At 37.6% G+C, this 21,580-nt stretch overlaps 1 protein-coding gene across 2 annotated transcripts in view; it reads left to right on the forward strand.

Moving 5' to 3' along the window:
• Positions 1–21,580, forward strand: part of TAOK3 (TAO kinase 3) — an 83,524-nt gene that overhangs the window by 48,130 nt on the left and 13,814 nt on the right. For both annotated transcript variants that reach the window (XM_068990272.1, XM_068990271.1), the window contains 4 exons: positions 1,097–1,231; positions 9,172–9,408; positions 11,396–11,524; positions 15,341–15,544. In XM_068990272.1, the coding sequence (XP_068846373.1) occupies positions 1,097–1,231; positions 9,172–9,408; positions 11,396–11,524; positions 15,341–15,544 (705 nt within the window). The remainder of the gene's footprint in view (positions 1–1,096; positions 1,232–9,171; positions 9,409–11,395; positions 11,525–15,340; positions 15,545–21,580) is intronic.

A 21,580-nucleotide genomic window follows, 5' to 3' on the forward strand; every position in this document is an offset into this window, starting at 1 on the left:
CAATGGTTTCTCCTAAAACCCCAGGGCAATAAGAGAATTAATTTTTCCTTCCCCGTCCTGAACATGTACTATTTGAAAATTCCCCATGGTTGTACATGTTTCTGAGTTATTACTTATTATAGTATTTTTTTTCTGAAAGGTTAGTGCTACTTACTGACTGACCACTTCATCTTTTATAGAGCAAAGCATCGCCCTTTGAAAGCATTTTCCCCTTTAAAAGTCATTTCAATGGCATTTAAGAAACATCCATTATTATCCTTCCAGGGAATGTTATTTTTCACTGGGCATTACAATAAGATTAATCATCTTTGCCCATCAGGAAGCACAGACTTGATTAAATCAGTCAAGGGCGTTAAATTCCAGCTATACTCACTCTTGTGACCATACCGACACAGAGTTGAGGAAGAATTTGTGAAAGTATCATTTAGTTAAAATTGTATGCCTGTCTCTTTAAATCTAAAAAAAAAAAAAATCCTTTCAGAAGCTGTAGAGAGAAGGTGCTAGAACTGTGTACGATCATGACTGGAAAGCAGGATCCCTCAGTGACTGCCGAATCTTCCCAGCACAAGATAGAGAGGCAGTTCAGCACAAGCCTACACTGGTTCTAGGCAGAACGATGATCCTACCGAACAGATTTCAAATAAAATTAAATTGAGAAAGCAGATCTTTCAAGGGAATGAGGCGGAGGCTCGCTTTTATGTTAAAAGCCACCAGCATCTTCCTTGCTAGACATGGACATGACATTTTTAAAGGAATTATTTGGTTACAGCGTTTTAAGCAAACTATTCTAAGGAGTCTGTACATTGCCTTGTTTTTTCTATTCTTTTTTTCTTTTGCATATATGTAATTCTGGAGGTAAAGAAAAAGCCTGCCAGGGATTCAGAAGGCATCCCACTAGCGATCAGCTGACATTCCTAACTGAAGGCTGCAATGTGTTGCTTATTCATTTTGTACCGTGGGAGCTGCGGGGACTAGCAGAGAGCTAAACTATGCATTTCAAACAGCAGTGCTTGTGCAGAAAGAGGGGTGAGAGAGAGGCAGCCGGCGAGGAAAGAGCACAGCTGGACTTTCTCCTTGTTTTTATCCATTTCTGCAGGATCATGTATTCATAAGGGATGAGGCGGGCCACGGCGATCCCAGGCCTGAGCCGCGGCCTACCCAGTCAGTTCAGAGCCAGGCCCTCCACTACCGGAACAGAGAGCGCTTTGCCACGATCAAATCAGCATCTTTGGTAAGCAAACACCCCTCTACCCACCTTCCCTTCCTTCCCCTCCTCCCCATCTGGCAGCCTCTCGCCCTCCCTGAGCTTCTCTCGGCTTCATGGATGGGAGGAAAGGAGTCAAGAATGTTTTCTCCCTCCTAATAATTTTATTCATTTTAGAAAAAATCTGTTGGCATAGCAACCTGATCTCAGATATTTTAGCATTGTCTACGGCATGGAAAAAAAACCCTTTGTGTGTATGTGTGTCTGTATGTGTGTGTGTATTTATATATGCTGTGTGTGCAAAATAAAAGGCCTTTGAGATGAAGTTGCTAATGTATCTTAATTTTGTAAATGCTGTTTGTCTTTTCATTGAAATAATAATGCTAAAAAATATTTTAAAGGTATTGGATGTGTGTGTATGCAGGGCACTATGCTCCTTTTTGTATAGATGCATGTGTGTCTGTAATGTGTACACACACATCAAAAGATAAAACACAATTTAAAAATATATATATATGGTTGCTGGCTAACGTATATAATTGTAGAAAATAAGATACTTGCTTCCCAGGGATGGATTGCCGGTTCCTTCTGGTTCATTCATTTATTTATTTCAACAATGGTAGTGGCTGCACTTCCCCATTTAACCCCTGAAGAATTTCCTGGCACCTGGAGAGCAAGAAGGGCTTTGTAAGAGAGGGTGGGGATGGTTGTGGGCGCAAAGATACTGTAGGATCCTTCAGCATTTTTACTATTGCAAATGTGATTGCTGGATGCCCTTGTAGTAGCAAAAGGGGTGTGTGCTGGAAGAGTTAGTTTTCATGCCTCCTCCCCTCGGCCCCCCACGCGTGCGCGTGCGCACTTAGAGTCACACACACACACACACACACACACACACACACACACATTCACATCGTTTCATCCTTGGCAGTCTAAACTCTCTTTAATCTTTTGCTTCCAAATCTCACTTCTCAGCCAAAAAAATTATTGAAATATTAGTTGTTTTGCCTGAATTTATGTTAGAGGTCACATGGGCAGGAAGAGTTAGTGTACACTGCCCGGCTATTACATTTAGAACCTATGATGACATCATCTGAGGCCGACCCAGAAATGATAATTTTTTTCCTGTCCTATTTTTAAAATCTGATTTCCACTTTTAATTCTCAAGTGTTTTAAAAGGATTCGTTTATCTTTGGGATTGATAATGGATTGTAATTTTGAAAAACCCAAAATATAAGGAAAATGGAAGTTAAAGCACCTACATATTGCTATGCCTGCTGCTGTCTAAAAGCAAGCAATTTAATTTAGGCTGCTTATAAATAAGCCTGTGTTTAAGTTCCTTTGTATCGAAGTTTCTTGCATTCTCTTCAGTGAACAATTTTTCATTTTAAATGCATGCCGTACTGTGTAATGGAGATCTTAAAATGTCCACTCTGTATTTGCTAATGATTGTTTAAGCCAACTATAAAACATGCTTTGAGTCTAAATAAAGTATCATGAAATTATTAAAGAATAAATACCTTCATACCATGATACCTGATACCATAAGAAATATGGTGTGTTTGGAATATGACTACTTACCACTGACTCTTGTGAGACTTGTACCTTTATCCAGACTTGTGCATGTTGAAATGAACAGCCCTTGAGATTCAGGGCTCCATAAGCAGGTTTTGAATATTTGAAGCAGACATTGTACCAAGTGGGTTTTCCCTCTCTGGGACAGGTTCTCTTCTTCTGTCAACTTGCCACACCCTCATTCCCACATCATATATTCATGACCTCTCCTGCTCCCCAGGAAGATCACTACTGCCATGCCAGAATGATCTCACGCTTGCATTTGTGGACTCACCCAGGGCTACTCTATGTGTATATCAGCCATCAGTCTCCCTCTCTGTGGATGATGAAAGCTGCTTCCCTACTAGGCCATCTCAGGGCCACAGGCAGAGTCCTTAGGAACCCTTCTGAATCCTGCAGACTTCCTAGTGCCCATTCAGAGAACAGCTGGGATCAGTCTATCTGATGGACTTTTGATTTGCTAGAAGGCCCCTGCACTTGCATTAAGTTAAAAACAGAGTGGCTGATAGGCTGTTTCTGTAGTCAGAGAATAAGTTGGTTTATGGTTTATCTTCTGCAAATGTGATCATTTGGGAGTCAGAGTGGGATTGATGTAAGTTTATTAGAGTTCAGCAGTATTTGTATTGAATGGTTTTTAGGGAGAAAAAAATTAATGAAGGGAAAAGTAGTGTCGTGTTGTGTTGTTCCATGTCCTATTTTGGACAATTTAACTGTTGGTATGGATATTTTAATATGTATTATTGATTACTACAGTTCCACTATCCATTATGTTATTTTAAAGGCTGATTCCGATAAGAATATATAAATCAAGATACTGGAACATCAGAAGGAAGTATCTAATTTTTTTAAACTTATCTCACACCTTATTATTTTTTGTGGATCCCTACTCAAATGAGAAAGTCTAAAATTCCTTAAAATGACATAAAAGTAAGAACAAGATCATGGGAAAATGAAAGACTGGGGTTTAAATAATCAAGTCACTGTTGAAACTTAACTTCTCATGGTTAGTAGAAATACTATACTGATTTATTTATTTTGGTCTTACTCTTTCTTTATAACATTCTAGCAGAAGTGTTAGCAAGCCACAGAGTGATCTAAAAGTGAACAGCAAAAAGAAAAAGAATTTAGAAATTATTTTTTCAGTTACTAGATAAATGAGTGATGTCTGTTTTAAACAGGCTTGCAAACTGATAAAAAAAAATGATCACAATTCCTCAAATTTCTCTTATCAGCCTACCTCTTCTACATAAACTTATAAGAGGCCTAGCTCTGCTGTTTTTCCCCTTAGCATTTCTTTCTACATTGTGCTTTTGAATGGGGCTGTTGACAAATATATTAAGCCAGGGATCTACAGGCTTTTACTACTAGATATTTTTTATTATTTTGGCACCTTAAAACTGAGATTATTTTTTTTTTTACATTATCATGGACTGTTGCAACAATTACATTTGCAACAAAGGACCTTGATGCCAGAGTAAACTCTAAGGAAACTTTACACGTATATATATATGTATATAATTTATATATATATATATATATATGTAACTTAAGAGCAGAAGTTATTGACCTTATTTTGAAAAATTAGAAGGAAGGGCATTTTGTAGAATCTCTTTTATTTTATCCTTTCTTTTTCTTTTTCTGTAAGAAAGTTCATACTGGGCTAATTTGTTGTCTGAAGAAAAGAGTTATTTTTATAGTTCTTCAGAATTACTCATCTGACTTCTTGGACTCTTGAGATGTGCTTTCCTTGAGTTTTTATTATTGGTGAATGGAGGCCCTAATATTTTAATTATATTAGTGACCCATAACTGTGTTTTCAGCTGTTGTTACATCTGATGTCATTTCTGAAAATTTCATAGTGTCCTGGGTCCCTGGCAGTTCCCAAGTAGATGTAACTATAGAGAGCACCAAGGTCATTCTATAAGATAGTTCAGCCTCTGTCTGGCCTTGTAAAGAAATTCCAACTAGAATGCAGTGGTCTTGCTACATGTGTGGATTTATGTTAGAATGCACATTAGGGAGAGGGGTATGAAACTCTTAATTTCTAATCTCCAGGAAAGCATATGAGAGAAAAATGATTATTGTTCTATCCATTCAAATACAGATTCTTTTACTTTGGTTTTACCAGATTCAATAGAAAAGCTCATATAAAAATGAAATCTTCAATTGATTTTTAAAAATGCAACCTAATCATTGAGCTGACTGTGAAATTGTATACCTGAAAGAGTTTGATAGACAAGCATAAAAATACTAGAACCTCAGCATAAATATACCAGAGGCTGCTTATCAAAATATTGCACATCTCCTCTTTTCCTTTTTCTTGGTTTTTTAATCTCACTAAGATCATTGCTGATAATATTTTTCACTTGTGCTACTGCCCAACTCACATGACCATAGTCTCTCAATAAAAGTGTTGAATGAATGAAGTCTCTTCCAGTCCTCTTATCACAGAAGAATTTGGATTTATAAGTGTGCATTTCAAAGCTCCTTATGTCAGTTTTTCTGTATAAGGCAGAATTGCCTGTGATCAGTCATTACTTTAGTATGAATTTGAAACATTTTTTTTCCCTAGGTGTTATAAAGAGTGGAATGACAAATTTCTGATGCCAGTATGTGACTCATTCTATTCTTTTTAAGAACTTGCTATAAAGTTCATTTGTTCTGGGTGCTGAGGTGGCCAGTTTTATTATATATGTTATTTTGATTCTTCCACATTATTGGTCTTGTAAGTTGGCCTTGATCTCTTAAGAGGGTAACATTATCAGCCACCATACTCCTCTTTTATCTTTAGTAAGTTGTTTATTAGCCTCCTAGTGCAATGTTCTGTACTTGGGATAGGCATAAAGTACACTTAGGATGAAGTGGTTTGTTTTAAGGCCAAATTTTGCTGGAATAAGTAGGGTAGAATGCAATGGCTACAGAAACCCTGAAAAAAAGTTCAGTCTTCATTTATGGTTTTTTATTTTTATATATTATTCCAGATATATGAAATAGCTAGTTCAGAGTCAGAAATTATATATACTTATAATCCACAACCTGGATACAGGTACGGTTTTATTGTTAAATTTGTCCTTTCTCTTGGATCCACTTCTTTTTTTAAATTTTTTATTGGAAGATAATTGCTTTACATTATTGTGCTGGTTTCTTCCATGCATCAACATGCATCATCCACAGGTATACATATTTCCCGTCCCTCCTGAACCTTCCTGCCACCCCCCCAACCCTATCCCACACCTCTGGGTTGTCAAAGAGACGGGGTTGAGCCGTCTGTGTCACAGATCAAATTTGGATCCACTTCTATAGTATGTCTCCATCACCAGAAATGCTGAGGGGAAAAAAAAATTACTGTTAGTTTGGCAGAAGAAGGAAACCTACATATATACAACATCTCCTATGGGTCAGACACCTTGCTAGGCACAAATATTATTTCATCATCACAGTAGTTCCCCTTTACAAATGAAGATATTATTGTTAGACTTCAAAAATTTATGTAATTTGCCCAAGATCAGTTATTTAGGGAGGGATGGAATGAGATTTATCTCCCAGAAACCTATTTAGTGTAGTAAGATGATACTACCCATTTTTCGTTGATCACATTTTTGAGGCTATCATTGTAAAAACCAGTCAATTACATTTTGATAACTTTTTCAAAACTTCAGAGTTATTCAGTTTGTAGTTTAGACTTACCATTCTCTCCAGCTCTCACTCTTTTGGGTGTTTGGTTCCCTCCATTACTTCATAACAGAAAGTTTCATTTCTTCTCTGCCTTGGTGTTATGAATTTCCTTAGTCAATTCAAGAGCCTAGGACCTTAGTTCAAATCCCAGGCTTTATGAAAATTAAGGAAATAAATTACATGTGAAAGCACATTGTGTAAACCATAAAGCATGATTAAAATTATGAGCTATTTTTCATTGTTGACCAGATAGTGTATTCATAAAACACAAAGTATAAACTTAAAACATACTGAATACATAACTATAATAATATATTTTAATGTCTTTCATGTTAGACTTGATAAATGAAATATAATTATACTTTTATTTAAATTCATCTATCTAGCTTGAGCATGGAACTCTAAAACTCAGTAACTCTAAATGTACCTGAAAAGACAATTACTTTGAAATTTAGAAATTATGGTTGTAACAAATGAAAGGTGATATTAGGAGTTTAAGAAAGTGATTATCCAAATTACGGGATGCATTCGCATTTACAAGCAAAATGTCTCCCCTTACATTCAGTGATGTACAATGATAACATGGTGAGCTTGTAATTTGTCTCTACCAGGTGCTTATATGATCTGGTATGTGATAGGACCACCCTCTTCACAGGGACTCACCCACCAATCAGGATAGAAAATGTGCTAGATACAACTCATTTCCATTTTATCTTGAGGCTGCCTGGTTTAGGGAAGTGGCTATCCTGAGACTAATTTATTGACCACAAGCCAGTCAAACAATGTGCTGGCAAATTTAAATGCGTCATGATGGCTGTATGTAGAGTGTGCCATGCCTCAACTTTGAGACTTTGATTAAGGAAGGGATGATCAAATAAGAAAAAAATAAATTTATGTGTGAAACATGTCTCAAACTCATTACCCCAAAACAGACACTTTACTGCCGTATTTGTCTGAAAAAGAAGTGAACGTGAAAAGAACTACATGGTATCCTTTCAGTTGACTGGAATTTTTTTCCTCTATAATTGAACTTCAGAAAGACACAAGAAAGTGAAACATATATATATATATATTTCAAGCTAATTTTTCCTTTTATCATGAAATAAATACATGTTAAAAAAATAATGATGGCAAAACATTATTTTCTTTAAAGTGTCAGGTGCTTCTTTGGTGATGCTGTCCTGTTTTTTGTTTGTTTGTTGGTCTTGAAACATCTTCCGCTCTTATTCTTTATTCTTAAAGAGTGTTGTCCTTTAGAAAAGAAAAATAAATATGAGAAACCTAGTGTTAGATTCAACTGGAAAGATTTCAGAGTTCGCCTTCTGTTTAATGGTGTACTTTGATAATGCTATCCAGTTACAGAATAGCACTCTCTTGATAGTAAGGACTCAGTCAAGAATGCAGGGACACCTTCTAAAAAGAGCAAAGAAACAAACTGTCCTTTGTACAAAATGTACTTTGACCCATTAAATGAAAACAGTAGAGAATTAAGAGCAGCATGAAAATTTCCAGTAAAACTTGTCTGCGGGTTAGGCTGGGGAGAAGTGTCTTATAGTAGTAGATTGGAATGACTGAATTATATAGTGTAAAACAAAATTAAAGTTATAATTATGTAATTAAGACTTTCTACTAAACTAGGGAAGATTAGAAGGAAGTGACCAGAGACTCTTAACAAGACAATAATGAGGGGTTGTAAATTGAAGAAAGGACTGGAAAATCAGAAAATGTTTAATAGAAACAAGAGATGCTGAAATTTACACTTGCAATCTTCAGTTTGTTGGATAGTCACTTGAGAATGGGTTAAGGAAAAATTACTAAGAAAAGTAGCCATCCCAAAATTATAGGAATCTTTTCTCATCAGAGAGCAAGTGTGTGTTTGTAATTGTTAATATCTCTTTTGTGGGGAAGGGGAGGAAGGAGATAGATGATTTAAAAGGAAAGAGCTTGTTCTCACTCTCACTCAGTTCATATTAAGAAGCAGAAATAAATCTCATTCAAACTGTGTTAAAAGGATATTCAAGATTCCTATGACTGTTAGAGATGTGATCTTTAAAAAGAAACAAATAAGCAGTATGCTGTAGTGCAGTGCCTCCCAACCAGAGAGAGATGCCCACCAGGAGACATTTGGCAATGTCTACAGACATTTTTAATATTGTCTTGACTTGGGATGTGCTACTGGCATCTGTTGGGTCAGCCAGGGATGCTGCTAAACATCCTACAACACACAAGGTAGCCTCTCAAAACCAAGAAGTATCTGGTTCATTTTCAGTAGTGCTAAGGTTGAAAGATCTGGTGTAGTGGAAATAGCATGTGCTGTTTCTGAAATCAGATAGAAATGGGTCTGCATCCCAGCTCTAATCTTTATTAGCCATATGACCATGAGGATATATATTGTGATGTATCAAAAATCTGTGAATATTTTTGGCTGAATGGATACATTAATTTCTTAAGTCTCAGTTTCTTCATCTATAAAATGGTGATGGTAACAATACTTCAGTAACTATTGATGGTAACAATAGAATGAACAAGTGAATGAGATGGTTTGTAGGATTAGAGATGAACCAACAGAGTGCCTGGAACATGTGAGCGTTCAGGAAATAGTAACTGAGCTGATGCTGATGATGATAAATAAAATTCTACCAGAGGGTTCTTCTGCTTTGCCTGAATGGTCCTCTTCCATGAATCTGGTAACCTGAGTTCTGTTCCCCAACCCAAATCAGGTTACACGACAGATCCATGAGCATGAGCAGGAGAACGAGTTGCGGGAACAGATGTCAGGTTATAAGCGGATGCGGCGCCAGCACCAGAAGCAGCTGATCGCCCTGGAGAACAAGTTGAAGGCTGAGATGGACGAGCACCGCCTCAAGCTACAGAAAGAGGTGGAGACGCATGCCAACAACTCGTCCATCGAGCTGGAGAAGCTGGCCAAGAAGCAAGTGGCTATCATAGAAAAGGAGGTCAGTATACACACTCATGCCCTCATGTCACAGCTAAGCCAAGCCTGTCCCAGTCAGCCACATCCCGTGAGCAGGAGGCAGGAGTGATGTGCTTTTTCATGATGGAGGAACAGGGTTGCTTTGGGAAGGGGGATCCAGGTTTTATGAGGCTACTTAAATTTGTCATTATAAGTTCAAACAGTAACTGAAAGTATATATTGCATCCTTGTCTATTCAGTTGTATTCTGAGCATCAGTTCCCTGATGGAGGTATGATACAAATAAAAAGAAACAAGATGCTTCTATCCTATGGAAACTTGCACCTTTCAGGTCTGTTTCTGTGCCTGCCTCACCCACAGTCCTCTTCAAAAGTGCTCTACAAGTAGTCCCTTTTAGTGGTCATTGGCCTACGAATGGGCACCTTACCAATGGCAGCAAATAGTTGACCTGGCTACTGTTGGGTCTTCTAGGAACATCTTTCTTCCCTATCCAGGTTCTAAACTAATTTTAAAAACAGACAAGATGGGGGACTACCCTGGTGGTCCAGTGACTAAGACTCCATGTTCCCAATGCAACAGACCCAGGTTCAATCCCTGGTCAGGGAACTAGATCCCACGTGCTGCAACTAAAGGTCCTCCATGCTACAACTAAGACCTGGCACAGCCAAATAAATAAATATATATATATTTTTTAAAGGCAGGAGGGTAATGCAGATAGTCAAAATATCACTTTATTATTACCAATAAATGTTAGAGAAGTGATTTATATCTGAAGGGAAATGGGCCTAACAATCCCGAACAAAATTAAACAGACTCACCCACCCAGGCACTGGCAGTACTAAATCAGTTGCCTTTCCCACCCCGATAAGACTTATATAGTTACATAGTGTGGGAAAGCAGGGGTGAATTTGTGCTCCCTGGGGATGGAGTAACTGGGGACAGGGTGTCAGGGGTGCTTCAGTAATTAGGCTCACTAGCTCTCTCCCTCTTTCTACATGGGAGGAAACATCAGAATTGTAGGATCATTCCCCGAAACAGCCACCAATCTAGAGGCAGTGTGTCATGAAAACCTCTGCCCATGTAATATTGATTAAATAAACCAGTCAGTCTTTCTTGGGAATTAGATTTGGTAAATATGTGGAAAAAATTGTTCATATGGAAAAACTGTTAATAATAGAAGATAAAAGTGAAAGAGTCATAGAAAGAACCAAGAAGCATACTTCCCCGCCTCTATTCTCTAAGTATATCATCTTACAGGTGTGCTTCACCTATGGTTCCCTTAAGCTTAAATTTGATCACTTTCAGGAGCCAGTATTGGTTGGGTTATCTTTTATTTGGTTTTTTTTTTTTCCCTTCCAAGTACTAACCAGGCCCCACCCTGCTTAGCTTCCGAGATCAGATGAGATTGGATGCATTCAGGCTTATATGGCCAAAGACTAGTCTATTTTCTATCCATCTAGGAGTCCTCAAAGTGTCCTATACCCAACTATTGTGGATTATAGCAGATCCTTCAGAAAATAAAAAGTCATTACTTTTTGCCTGTTATACTAAAGATGACCTCATTCAGATATCTGATGGTTGAAATAACCAATTAGAGAGTTAAATTCTTGGGGGGAAAAAAAGAAACTGGCCAGTCATGGTTATTTATCTATTTTATAATTTAGCCCTTCGGTCACCAACAACATAATGAAGAGTTTTTATTATAATCCTTGGTCCACCTTTCATCACGTTTATTTTATATATGTGTCCAATAAAACACATTTACAGTTTACCTTCATGTTTTTCCCATAATTGGGAATATATTTTTTGATGGTAAAAGTTTAAAAAAATTTTTTGTTTAAGATACAAGAGAATCAAAACAGGTACTTCCTTTTCTGTGTTTTATGGATTATGTGTCCAAAAAAATTATACTGTTCGGTACGTTTGGACTCTTTGAATGCATTGGAGAATAGACAGCTGAATTCTGTGTTAAGAACAATTCATCCTATATTATATTTGTTATTTTATCAGGCAAAGGTAGCTGCAGCAGATGAGAAGAAGTTCCAGCAACAGATCTTGGCCCAGCAAAAGAAAGACTTGACAACTTTCTTAGAAAGTCAGAAGAAGCAGTATAAGATTTGTAAGGAAAAAATAAAAGAGGTAAGCATACCATTATTTTGCAGTCATCAAATTGCCATTAGAATGGCTAGACTTAAAATCAGTTCATCTTACATTGTGAACAATATCGTAACCCATTAATGCTCAAACTTTCTAATGTAATCACCTGAAGTGATTATTAAAACAGATTGCTAACCCACTACTAGATGTTCTAATTCAGTGGATCTGGGGTGAAGTTTGAAATGTTCATTCCTAACAAATTCCCACATGATGCTCATGGTGCTTGTCCAGGAACACTTCAGGAACCCTCTAAACCATTCTTGCCTACTTCTGGTTTATTCTCCACATGTCAGCCAGTGATCTTTTCAGACCATAAGTTTCATCATATCACTTCATGATTATAATATTTATTGACTTCTCATTGCTCTTTCATTTGTATTTGCTCACTGATCAAAATACTAGAAGTCCCTATGTGGTCAGCTACCAGCCTCCCTTCTTACCTCACACCAACTTTCCCTTCACCTCTTACCCATCCCAACTCAGCACTACTCCTGCCACAGTGGTCACCTTTGGGTCCTCAAGTGTATCTAGCTCTGCCCGTCTCCACAGTCTTCGCTCACACTCTTTCTTCCACCAAAGTGCTCTCCCCATCCCCATCCCCACTCCCAAGTCCCTTTCCAACCTCCTTGTAAGACTAAGGATTGTTTATTAGTACCATAACTTAAATTTCACTTCCCCAGGAAAACCTTCCCTTGACTGCCTTGACCAAGATAGGTACCTCTGGTGTTATAACACTAATTTTTTATTTTTATATGTATCTATATATAGATATATGATTATTTGAGCTATTTTACCCTACTAGCCAGTAAGCAGTAAGAGCAAAGACCATATGCCTTTTTCCTTTGTGTCATTACTTCCCTATGCCTGGTACATGTGAAATATTTGATCAGTGAGTGATTGATTCTTTAGTATTTGGTTGAAGACCTCTAGTGGACTTAGAGAGTTCCTCTGAGGAACTGCAGTTTGAACTGGAAGCTCAAGTGACTTCACTTCTCCTTTTACCAGGACTTATAGCTGCATTGCCTGCAGTTCCATAGACATTCCTTCTCATAAGACTTAGGGTTTCTCACTTGTGGACTACTAGTGTATTAAGGCTTAACAGAAGTCAGATGGGACTTGATTTAGTATATGAAATCAGTCACTTGGGCACATATTCCAAGTTAACAGTATGAGAGTTAGCTAGGTTCCTCTTCAGTTTTGTTTTTGCTTTTTTTTAATCAATAACTAAAAGCAAGTGCCTTGGGGTTTGCTCTGCCCAGAAGGGTCACTGGTAATTGTTGGAACTGACAGAATTTCTATCTGACCTGCACTGCCAGAATGAGAATCATCCCTGACACTGTAAGGTCTGGAAAACCAGGCTATGGAAAGAAATAGCCCAACCAAGAAGGTTTACATGCTCTCTGTTTTCTCTTACTTATTTCTTGATCTGGATTATTATATCCTAATAGATGTTACTAGATCACAGAGATAACCTTGATTTTTCAGTAACAAATTTTGGAATTTTCTCAAGTGCAGATAGATTTTTACTTAGAGCTCCATGTGTTTTCTCATGCTCTGGAAGCCATACTTTATGGCTGCAGCCACCATTTTGAGCATCTGTACCAAAGGTATTTGGAGCTCTGTATGAACTCCATCTTTAGAAGATGCTCCCACAGAACAGCGTTTGAGAGTCCCCACTTAGTCCTCAGGCATAGAGCTATTTTGGGTTTGCCATGCTCAGATTTATGAGTGCTAAAGACCACAGGCCTAAGCGTACAAGTCCTTCACATTCTCATGAAGAAAAACAAACCTACACTCAATTTAAGTCAGCCTCTATAATAAGACTTTCTCTATGCAAAGCTAGTATTACTCCTTATGAAGTAAAGCTTAGTTCAGACTGTTGACTTCCCTGGTGGTCCAGTAGTTAAGACTTTGCCTTTTAGTGTATGGGGTTCTATCCCTGGTAGAGAAGCTAAGAGCCCACATACCTCTCGGTCATAAAACCAAAACATTAAAAAAAAAAAAGAAAAGAAGCAATATTGTAGCAGATTCAATAAAGACTCTAAAAATGGTCCACATCAAAAAAAAAAATCTTTAGGAAAAGAAAATGTCATGTATGCTTAAATATTGATATAAAAGGTATCATCCTAAAAAAAATAAAAGGTATCATCCTTGAGATGACAGAATAATCTCCATTATCCCTACTGTTGATAGATAACTGGGGTCTGGGTAATCCAGAATGATGGATGATCCAGAAATAATTTATTCTTGATTTTGAAATGAATTTTTATGATCATATTTCAGTTTGGATGTGCAATATAGTGCCAAACCTAGTAGTGAAGTCACAGCATCTAGAAATGAGTCCACCAGCCTTCCTGTTGTGATCCCAGCTTACTCCATGATGGAAATAGCTCTTGTTCTTATTGATTCTAATATTTCACTTGAGATTTCACTGGAACAGAAAAATTGAAAGTTGATTTACAAAGACTTCTTAGCTAAGTGCAAAAACAGTCTAAACAGTGTGTGACGTCCACATCACAAAACATAAGTAAAATAGGTATAAATAAAAGATTTCAACTGAATAGTTAACCAGATATTAAAGGTCCAGCTTGTAGATGTGAACAGTATGAACAAAGGATGCCCAATACTTTCTCTAAAAGTTATCTTCTTACTTTCCCCATAGACTAACATCTTCTTAACTGTTCTGATTTACTGCTTTCTTCCCTTCACCCGTATGATCTAAAACAATTATGTATTTTGTTCTTTTGGAAATGTAGATGGTTTATTATTTACCCTCTAATACCAAATGAAGAATGCTTTTTCCTAAAATTTAAACTACTGACATTTGCAGCATTACCTCCCGTCTGTGACATCTGCATACTTCTCTCCATCTTGTCACCACCTCCTTTGTCCATGCTATAATTATATCTCATCTGGACTTTGTGATAGCTTCCTAGCTGTCTCCATGGACATGCTCTTGCCTCCTTCATTCTGGTTTCCACATGGCAGCCAGAGTCATCTTTTTTGAAATGCATCTCATTATGACACCCCCACATATATATAAAATCCATTTCTCCTGTGCTAAGGCTCAGTATCCTTAACTTGACCTGTAAGGCTTCCAGTGGTCCTGCCTACCTATCCAGCTTCATCTCATGTCACACTGTATCACCTGCCCTGACCTTCTCTCAGTTCCTTAACTGCACCATGTTTCAATTAACCTGCCCTAACAGTTTTGCACATACTGTTTCCTCTGCCCAGAGTATTCTTCCCTATCCTTTTTCACTGGTTAACTACTACAGATTTTTGAAATTTCAGCTTAGTTGTTACCAAGGTCAAATATTTTTTTATTAAACACTCCTCAAACCAAGTACTTAAACTACACAGTAGTTATCACAGTAATCTCCACTTAATTTCTGTGGTTCTTTGATTTTTGATTCTAGACTGTAAAGCCCCATGATGGCAGATACTGTGTTTGTTTGCTCACCATTGTATCCTTTGCCTTGCACAGCACCTGTTGCATGATAAGATCTCAGCAAGCATATATTGGTTAAATGAGGGAACCCATGATTTCTGAGCATGAGAAGACAGAGACATGAAAGCTAACATGTCTCCCTCTCGATTGATTGAGAAAAAAGGGAGAGGGACATATGGCAGGGGGGAGTGTTTTTTGCAACACCAAGCCTTTCTGACCTTACATTCTCAATTGCTTTCAAAAATAATGTAATCTACACTGCAATAAGCTATTATAGTTCCTTTTGCCTGATGAGCTTGGCTTTCTTTCTTTTTTTTTTTTTTTTTTTGGTTTTTGGTTTTGTGAAGGAGATGAATGAGGACCATAGCACACCCAAGAAGGAAAAGCAGGAGCGGATATCTAAGCATAAAGAGAACTTGCAGCACACACAGGCTGAAGAGGAAGCCCACCTTCTCACTCAGCAGAGACTGTACTATGACAAAAACTGTCGTTTCTTCAAGCGGAAAATAATGATCAAGCGGCATGAAGTGGAGCAGCAGAATATTCGGGAGGTATGTATTTTGTCCATAACTATCGTCATTAACTTATGAAGACTATAAGCTTTGTGAGTATCATGACTGTGTTTTGTCCATACCTATATCTTTAACCTATACAGACTTCAGTGTGATGTCTGACACAAAGCAGATAGACAAAAGTGAAAGGGAATGAGTTTACCATTGATCAGAGAAAACCTATTTACAGAACAAGGAATCAACTTTTTCCAAATAGAATTTTCTTGAACACCTATTATAAGCCAAATTCATGCAGTGGAGAATCAAAAGAAGTAGAATAGAGAATTTTTGCTTTTAGCCTGTTTGTCAAAGACTTGAGTTTTTGTGACTCTCTGTGAAACACTTAAAAGAACAGAATGGTGCTCTACAGTTAAGGTATTTCATTCAGTCATCCAGCACTTACAGAGTGCCTTCTTACTTACTGTGCTGGAGATGCCAGGGCTATTGAAACGCTATCCTCCCTACCTTCAGCTTTCTCTGAAGACGCGAGAAACAGACACGTAACACACTAATCACAGTGTAATATGTTGTCTGCCATAGTAGACATAAATTCTGACAGGCGTATAGTCATGAAAGGGCTTGGAAGAGTCCGTGACTGAAGAGGAGTTGTGTGTTCTGGGTGTGTGGAGTGGAGTGTTAGATCAGGAACAGTTGGAAGCAGAATGGAGGGCCTAGATTCTTAAGGCAAGGCTTTTAGATTTCAGCCTGAAGTCAGTTGCATGGGTATGAGAGATGGTTTTTTTTTTTTTAATTTATTTATTTTTAATTGAAGGATACTTGCTTTACAGTATTGAGTGAAGTAAGTCAAAATGAGAGAATTTTAAGCAGAGAAATGACAGTGAGAGTTTTTCTTTGTTTTGAAGAATGAATGCCTCAGCATTGAAGATAGCCTGGAGTGGTACAAGGCAAAATACAGTGAGGTCAGTAAGAATGCCTTTTCTCACCTGGAAGAAGCAGTGGGGATATAGATTAGATCTGAGTGACATTTCTAAAGCAGAACTGACAGTAATTCAAACCAAATGCTGTGAGAATTTCAGAAATAAGAGTCAAGAAATGAATGCAGAGTTTCTAATTTGGAAAATTGGACAAATATGATGTTATTCGCTGAGATGAGGAATACAGAATGTGAATTGGTTGCAGAGACAAAGTTCAGTAGGAAATCACTGTGACCTGGAATAATACAAGAAGCGCTCAAGTGAGCTAGCACATTGGTAAAATTATCAAAGTCAGATTAAAAACCCAGTGTTAGGCTGCAGGAGGGAAACAAGCCCTTCAGGCACATTTAATGAGAATGTGAATTGGTGTAAGCTTTTTGGAGAGCAGTATTCAAATGGGAAGAAAAAGAGCAAACTAAAATTTATTGAACACATAATCATGGGCCAGGCTCAGGCTGTTTATCTGTGTTATCTCATCTTATTGGAAGAGGGAGAAACTGAACATTTTTGAGCCAGGCAGTGAGTGATATGGCTGACATTCTACTTTACAGAGATTAGCCCAGTTTGGTGGTGATGCACAGATTGATTAGAGCGTGCATGGTCAGTGGGAGCAGTATTACCCCCTGGGGAGTAAAAAGGGAGTTCTTGTGGAGGAGGAGTCTTAGATATTATAGTGACTTGTGGCCCTCTGAAGGGCTACAGTACATAAAAAAATATACAGTACATGTTTGTTATTAGCATTTCAGTGGTGAGGATAATCAGGGAAGGGTGGAGGCTAAAAAGGCCCCTGATGGAAATAATGGGGGGAAAAGGTTAAGAAACATTGAATTTAGAGGGAAGAAACTAGAAGCAAAGAGATCCGGTGGTAGGAATAAGCTATAGACACAGATAGGGTGTTAGCTGGCAAAAGAGAGATGGGTTTGAAACATTTTGAAGTATAAAATAAGCTGGACTTGGTGTACAAAAGGATATGAGAAAGAGATGAGGGTACAGCCAAAGTTATTTCTAGGATTTAAGAGCTGGGGAAATGTAGATTTGGGCAGAAACAGGGAAGCTTAGAGAGAGGTATTGGTAAGAAACTGGTTAATTCAATATTACATGTGTTGAGTTTGTTAGAAGGCTAAAAAATTCAAATCAAAAAGTCCAATAGCCAGTTAGAAACAAGGTATTTGGGATTCTTTCCATCTGGCAGTTATTATTTTTGTTCTAGTGTCACATATTTGGAAGAAGTCTGAGATTAAGGGGCAGTTAGTGCCAATAAAAACTATAGAAGACAATTATTCCTCCAAATGATAGAAACTATATTCATTAGTATCAGATTCTAACCAACTGGTAGAAGAATAACTCTACAAGGGTTTATTTCTGAAAAGTCTAGGTTTTCCTTTGTTTAGCCTTATTCTGGAGCCACCTTAGTGAAAATGTTCAGTTTTTTGTCTTCTATTTATAAAAGAACATTGAAAAATGACAAATGCAGAAAAACACTGAGTTGTGAAAGTGCTTGATAATCCCATCCCACCCATTTTCTACCCTGAGACAGTCACCATTAATTTGGCAGATATATTACCAGAGTTTTTTCAGATATGCATGTGTGTGTATATGTATATACAACTTATATATTATATATAACTTTAATCTTACAAAAATAAGATTATGTTAGTACCAGTGGGTTTATTTGATTTGCAAGCAATAGAAACAAACTGACTGACTTAGCATGGAAAGGAATTTATTGGAAGGATATGGGGTAGATGACAGAGCTAAAGACCCAAGCTGGAAAAGATGAAGAATCAAGCTGGGAAAGCAATTTTGTGACCTAAAGGACAAGAGCTAATTGACATTCCTCAAGACACTGCCGTTTGGATGTACCTCCTCCAACCATGTTTCATCTTTGTATCATTAAGACTCAAATTCCTAGGAGAGATAGCACTTGATTGGGTAATGTGCTCATTCACTTACTCAGTAGTCTCTCTGATTTCCACATAGGGTGGAGTAGTTTCTGAAGCAAAAAGAGGAGCCTGTTAACAAAAAGAAGGGAAAATGGATACTGAACCTACAAAAATATCCAGTTTACCATTTCATAACTCTTTTCCTTTTGTATTATTTTTCATTTACTATCTAAAACATATAACTCTGCTACATTCTTTTTAATCATCAGTAGTATTTATTTTTTGGTATGGCTATAGAATAATTTATTTAATGGGGCACATTTCTGGGTATTTTGCTGGAGTTGTGCAATATCACTTTTTACGTGTAAGCAAGTATTTTGTAGGATATAATATTCTCAGGAGGAGAATTTTTAGGTCAGAGTGTATATACCTGCATTTTTAATAGATATTGTCAAATTGCCCTCTAAGGATTTATAACTCCCACCAAGAAAACTACTTGTTTTTCTCTACCTTTACCAAAACTGAAAATTAGCAATCCTCCCCTACCCGACACTTTTTTTCTTTTTGGTAGACTAAATTTTTTTTAGCCTGGCCACACAGCATGCAAGATCTTAGTTCCCCAATTAGAGATCAAACCCATGCGCCCTGCAGTGAAAGTGTGGAGTCTTAACCACTGGACCTTCAGGGAAGTCCCCAGCATTCCTTTTTACTAATGAAAACATTTAAAAAGATCACCATAGGCTGAGTTGAGCCTCTTTTATTGTCACTACACGTCAGTGCTCATTGTTTCCTAACCAGTTATACAGCTAAGAACTGAAGCTAAGAAAATATTTAATGTCATAGGCTAACAACATCCCCACTTATATTTTGAATTCTCATTCTTACTCAGTGTCAGTGGGCATGAACACAAAAATTTTTGAGTCAGATCAGATGCTTTTAAAGAAGTCAATAGTATGTCCATTGAAACTTAAATAGAATGCTTGGATTGTGATTGGGGAAGGTTTGTTTGGGGGGTACACCCTAAATCCACATCTCAGAGAAGGTAGGTTCAAATAATGTGTACGGAAATGTGTTTTGTGGCTATGGTGTACTGTCATGGCCATATGTTGTATGTATGTTTCACCCCTAAGCTCACATCCAGCCTGGTGTGATGCTCAATGTATGTGATGTGGGCTGGGATAAAGGGAGCTGCCTACCTCTCATCTTATACTCCCTCCAAGGTGTATATACATGGAGTGCACAGAATCACCTCTACCATGAAATTTGTTTTTGTATTTTTGCTCAACTAACCTTATTGAATTTATATAAGCTAGAATGTGGCCCTACTATATATATTTTATCATTTGTACAGATTAAGCAACCATTGCATCATGTCTAGCTAGAGCAGAGGGATTCTTCAGAATATTGTATTCCAGACTGAAACAGCATAAAACAGAAAAATGTAAGCCATTCTTTGGGACATTTTTAGTGGAAAATGTTGAAAAGCTAAAAACCTGAGTTTTAGCTTCAATTCTACTTTATAGAAATTATGTAACCTTATGTTAGCCTTTCCATTCCCAAAAGCCTTACTATCATATATAAAAATGGTTAAATCCTAACAGTCTTACCACTGCATAAGGATTGCAGCTAGGATTGAGGAAGGTATGTAAAATCACTTTTAATAATTGAGAGCACACTACACATTATTACATAGGTAACAACAATGGGCTCATAATAAGCTGAATAATGGTTTATTTCCCATAGTGTAAAATGTTATAGGCAGCTTAACATCTCTGCAACTCAGACATATGAATTAAAGGTAATTTCTATTACAATTGTAATAGAAAAAACCGTTTCAGTATTATTTTTCTCTCACCTTTTAAATAGTTTATAGTATCTAGATTTGTTATTGTATGCCAGATATTCACTTCTGAATATAGAAAAATAGTAATGGCATGTTTATATATATTCTGAAGCATCTTCTTATGGTCTTTCCTTCCAACTTCACAAGACTGGTAATTCATGATGCATACTATTATCCTCACTTTACACCTGAGAAAACCAAAAAGTAGATTTGAAGTCTTACCAAATGCCATACATAATGAGTCAGCGGGAAAGCTAAAACTGACTCACACCCTGAATTATTTTTCTACTGATACTCAAACTTTAGTATATATCAGAATTACCTGGGTGGCATGTTATCAAGTCCAGGTGATTCTGATGCAGGTATTCCAAGGACAACATCCTGAAGCATTCCATTAAACAGAGAAACATTTGTTTTCTTCTGAAAGTGCTGTTTGCTTTGTATCTTTTTCCCCCTGTGAATTTCTGAGCTCTGGACAGCTCAGACTCAGTTTGAACTTCTCCATTTAGGAAAATGTGTGAAATGTATAAATGACCAATACTGGGGCTCCTGGTACTCAAAGAGTGAAGATGATAGTGTTCTAGGAACAGAATCTTTAGCCATCCAAAAAGTTTTCCTTGGCTTTAGTCTCTGAGAGGCCCTCACCATCCTTTGGTGCCACCTAGGGGCCAGTTGCCTGGAAAATCCCATGGACAGAGGAGCCTGGTAGGCTACAGTCCAGGGGGTCGTGAAGAGTCAGACATGACTGAGCGACTTCACTTTCACTTTTCACTTTCATGCACTGGAGAGGGAAATGGCAACCCACTCCGGAGATCTTGCCTGGAGAATCCCAGGGACAGGAGCCTGGTGGGCTGCCGTCTATGGGGTCGCACAGAGTCGGACACAACTGATGTGACTTAGCAGCAGCAGCAGCAGGGGCCAGTTAGTGATTTTAAAAAGACATTTGATGGTCCAGGTAAGGAAGGAAAATAAAGGAAAAGAAAAACATGGGAGAGGATGTGGGGTGATGCTCTGGAGATGATCTTTTATTGTTTGTAACAAATGTAAATGGCATTTATACTCCAGGTATTTCCCCACTAGAAAATAAGCCCATGAGGGGATGTACTTGTTCACTGGACCCTTCTTAGTGCCTAAAACAGTGTCCAACACATAGGAAATGCTCAACAAATATCTGTTGAATAAGTAAATGAATGACTAGCAACTTTGCTCCAGTAACAGATACTGTGCTGTTTAAAGGACTTCTCTTCAAGTGGATGGAAGGCCCAAGCACACGAGATATTTCTCAACCATGCCAGGGCACAAATATTAATGATATCTCTATGAAAATGATCTTGCATTTTCTCCATAGTGGATGCCATTGGAAAAGAGAGGTACC

Source organism: Capricornis sumatraensis, chromosome 17, assembly GCF_032405125.1.
Source record: "Capricornis sumatraensis isolate serow.1 chromosome 17, serow.2, whole genome shotgun sequence".
In the NCBI taxonomy this organism is placed as follows: Eukaryota; Metazoa; Chordata; class Mammalia; order Artiodactyla; family Bovidae; genus Capricornis; species Capricornis sumatraensis.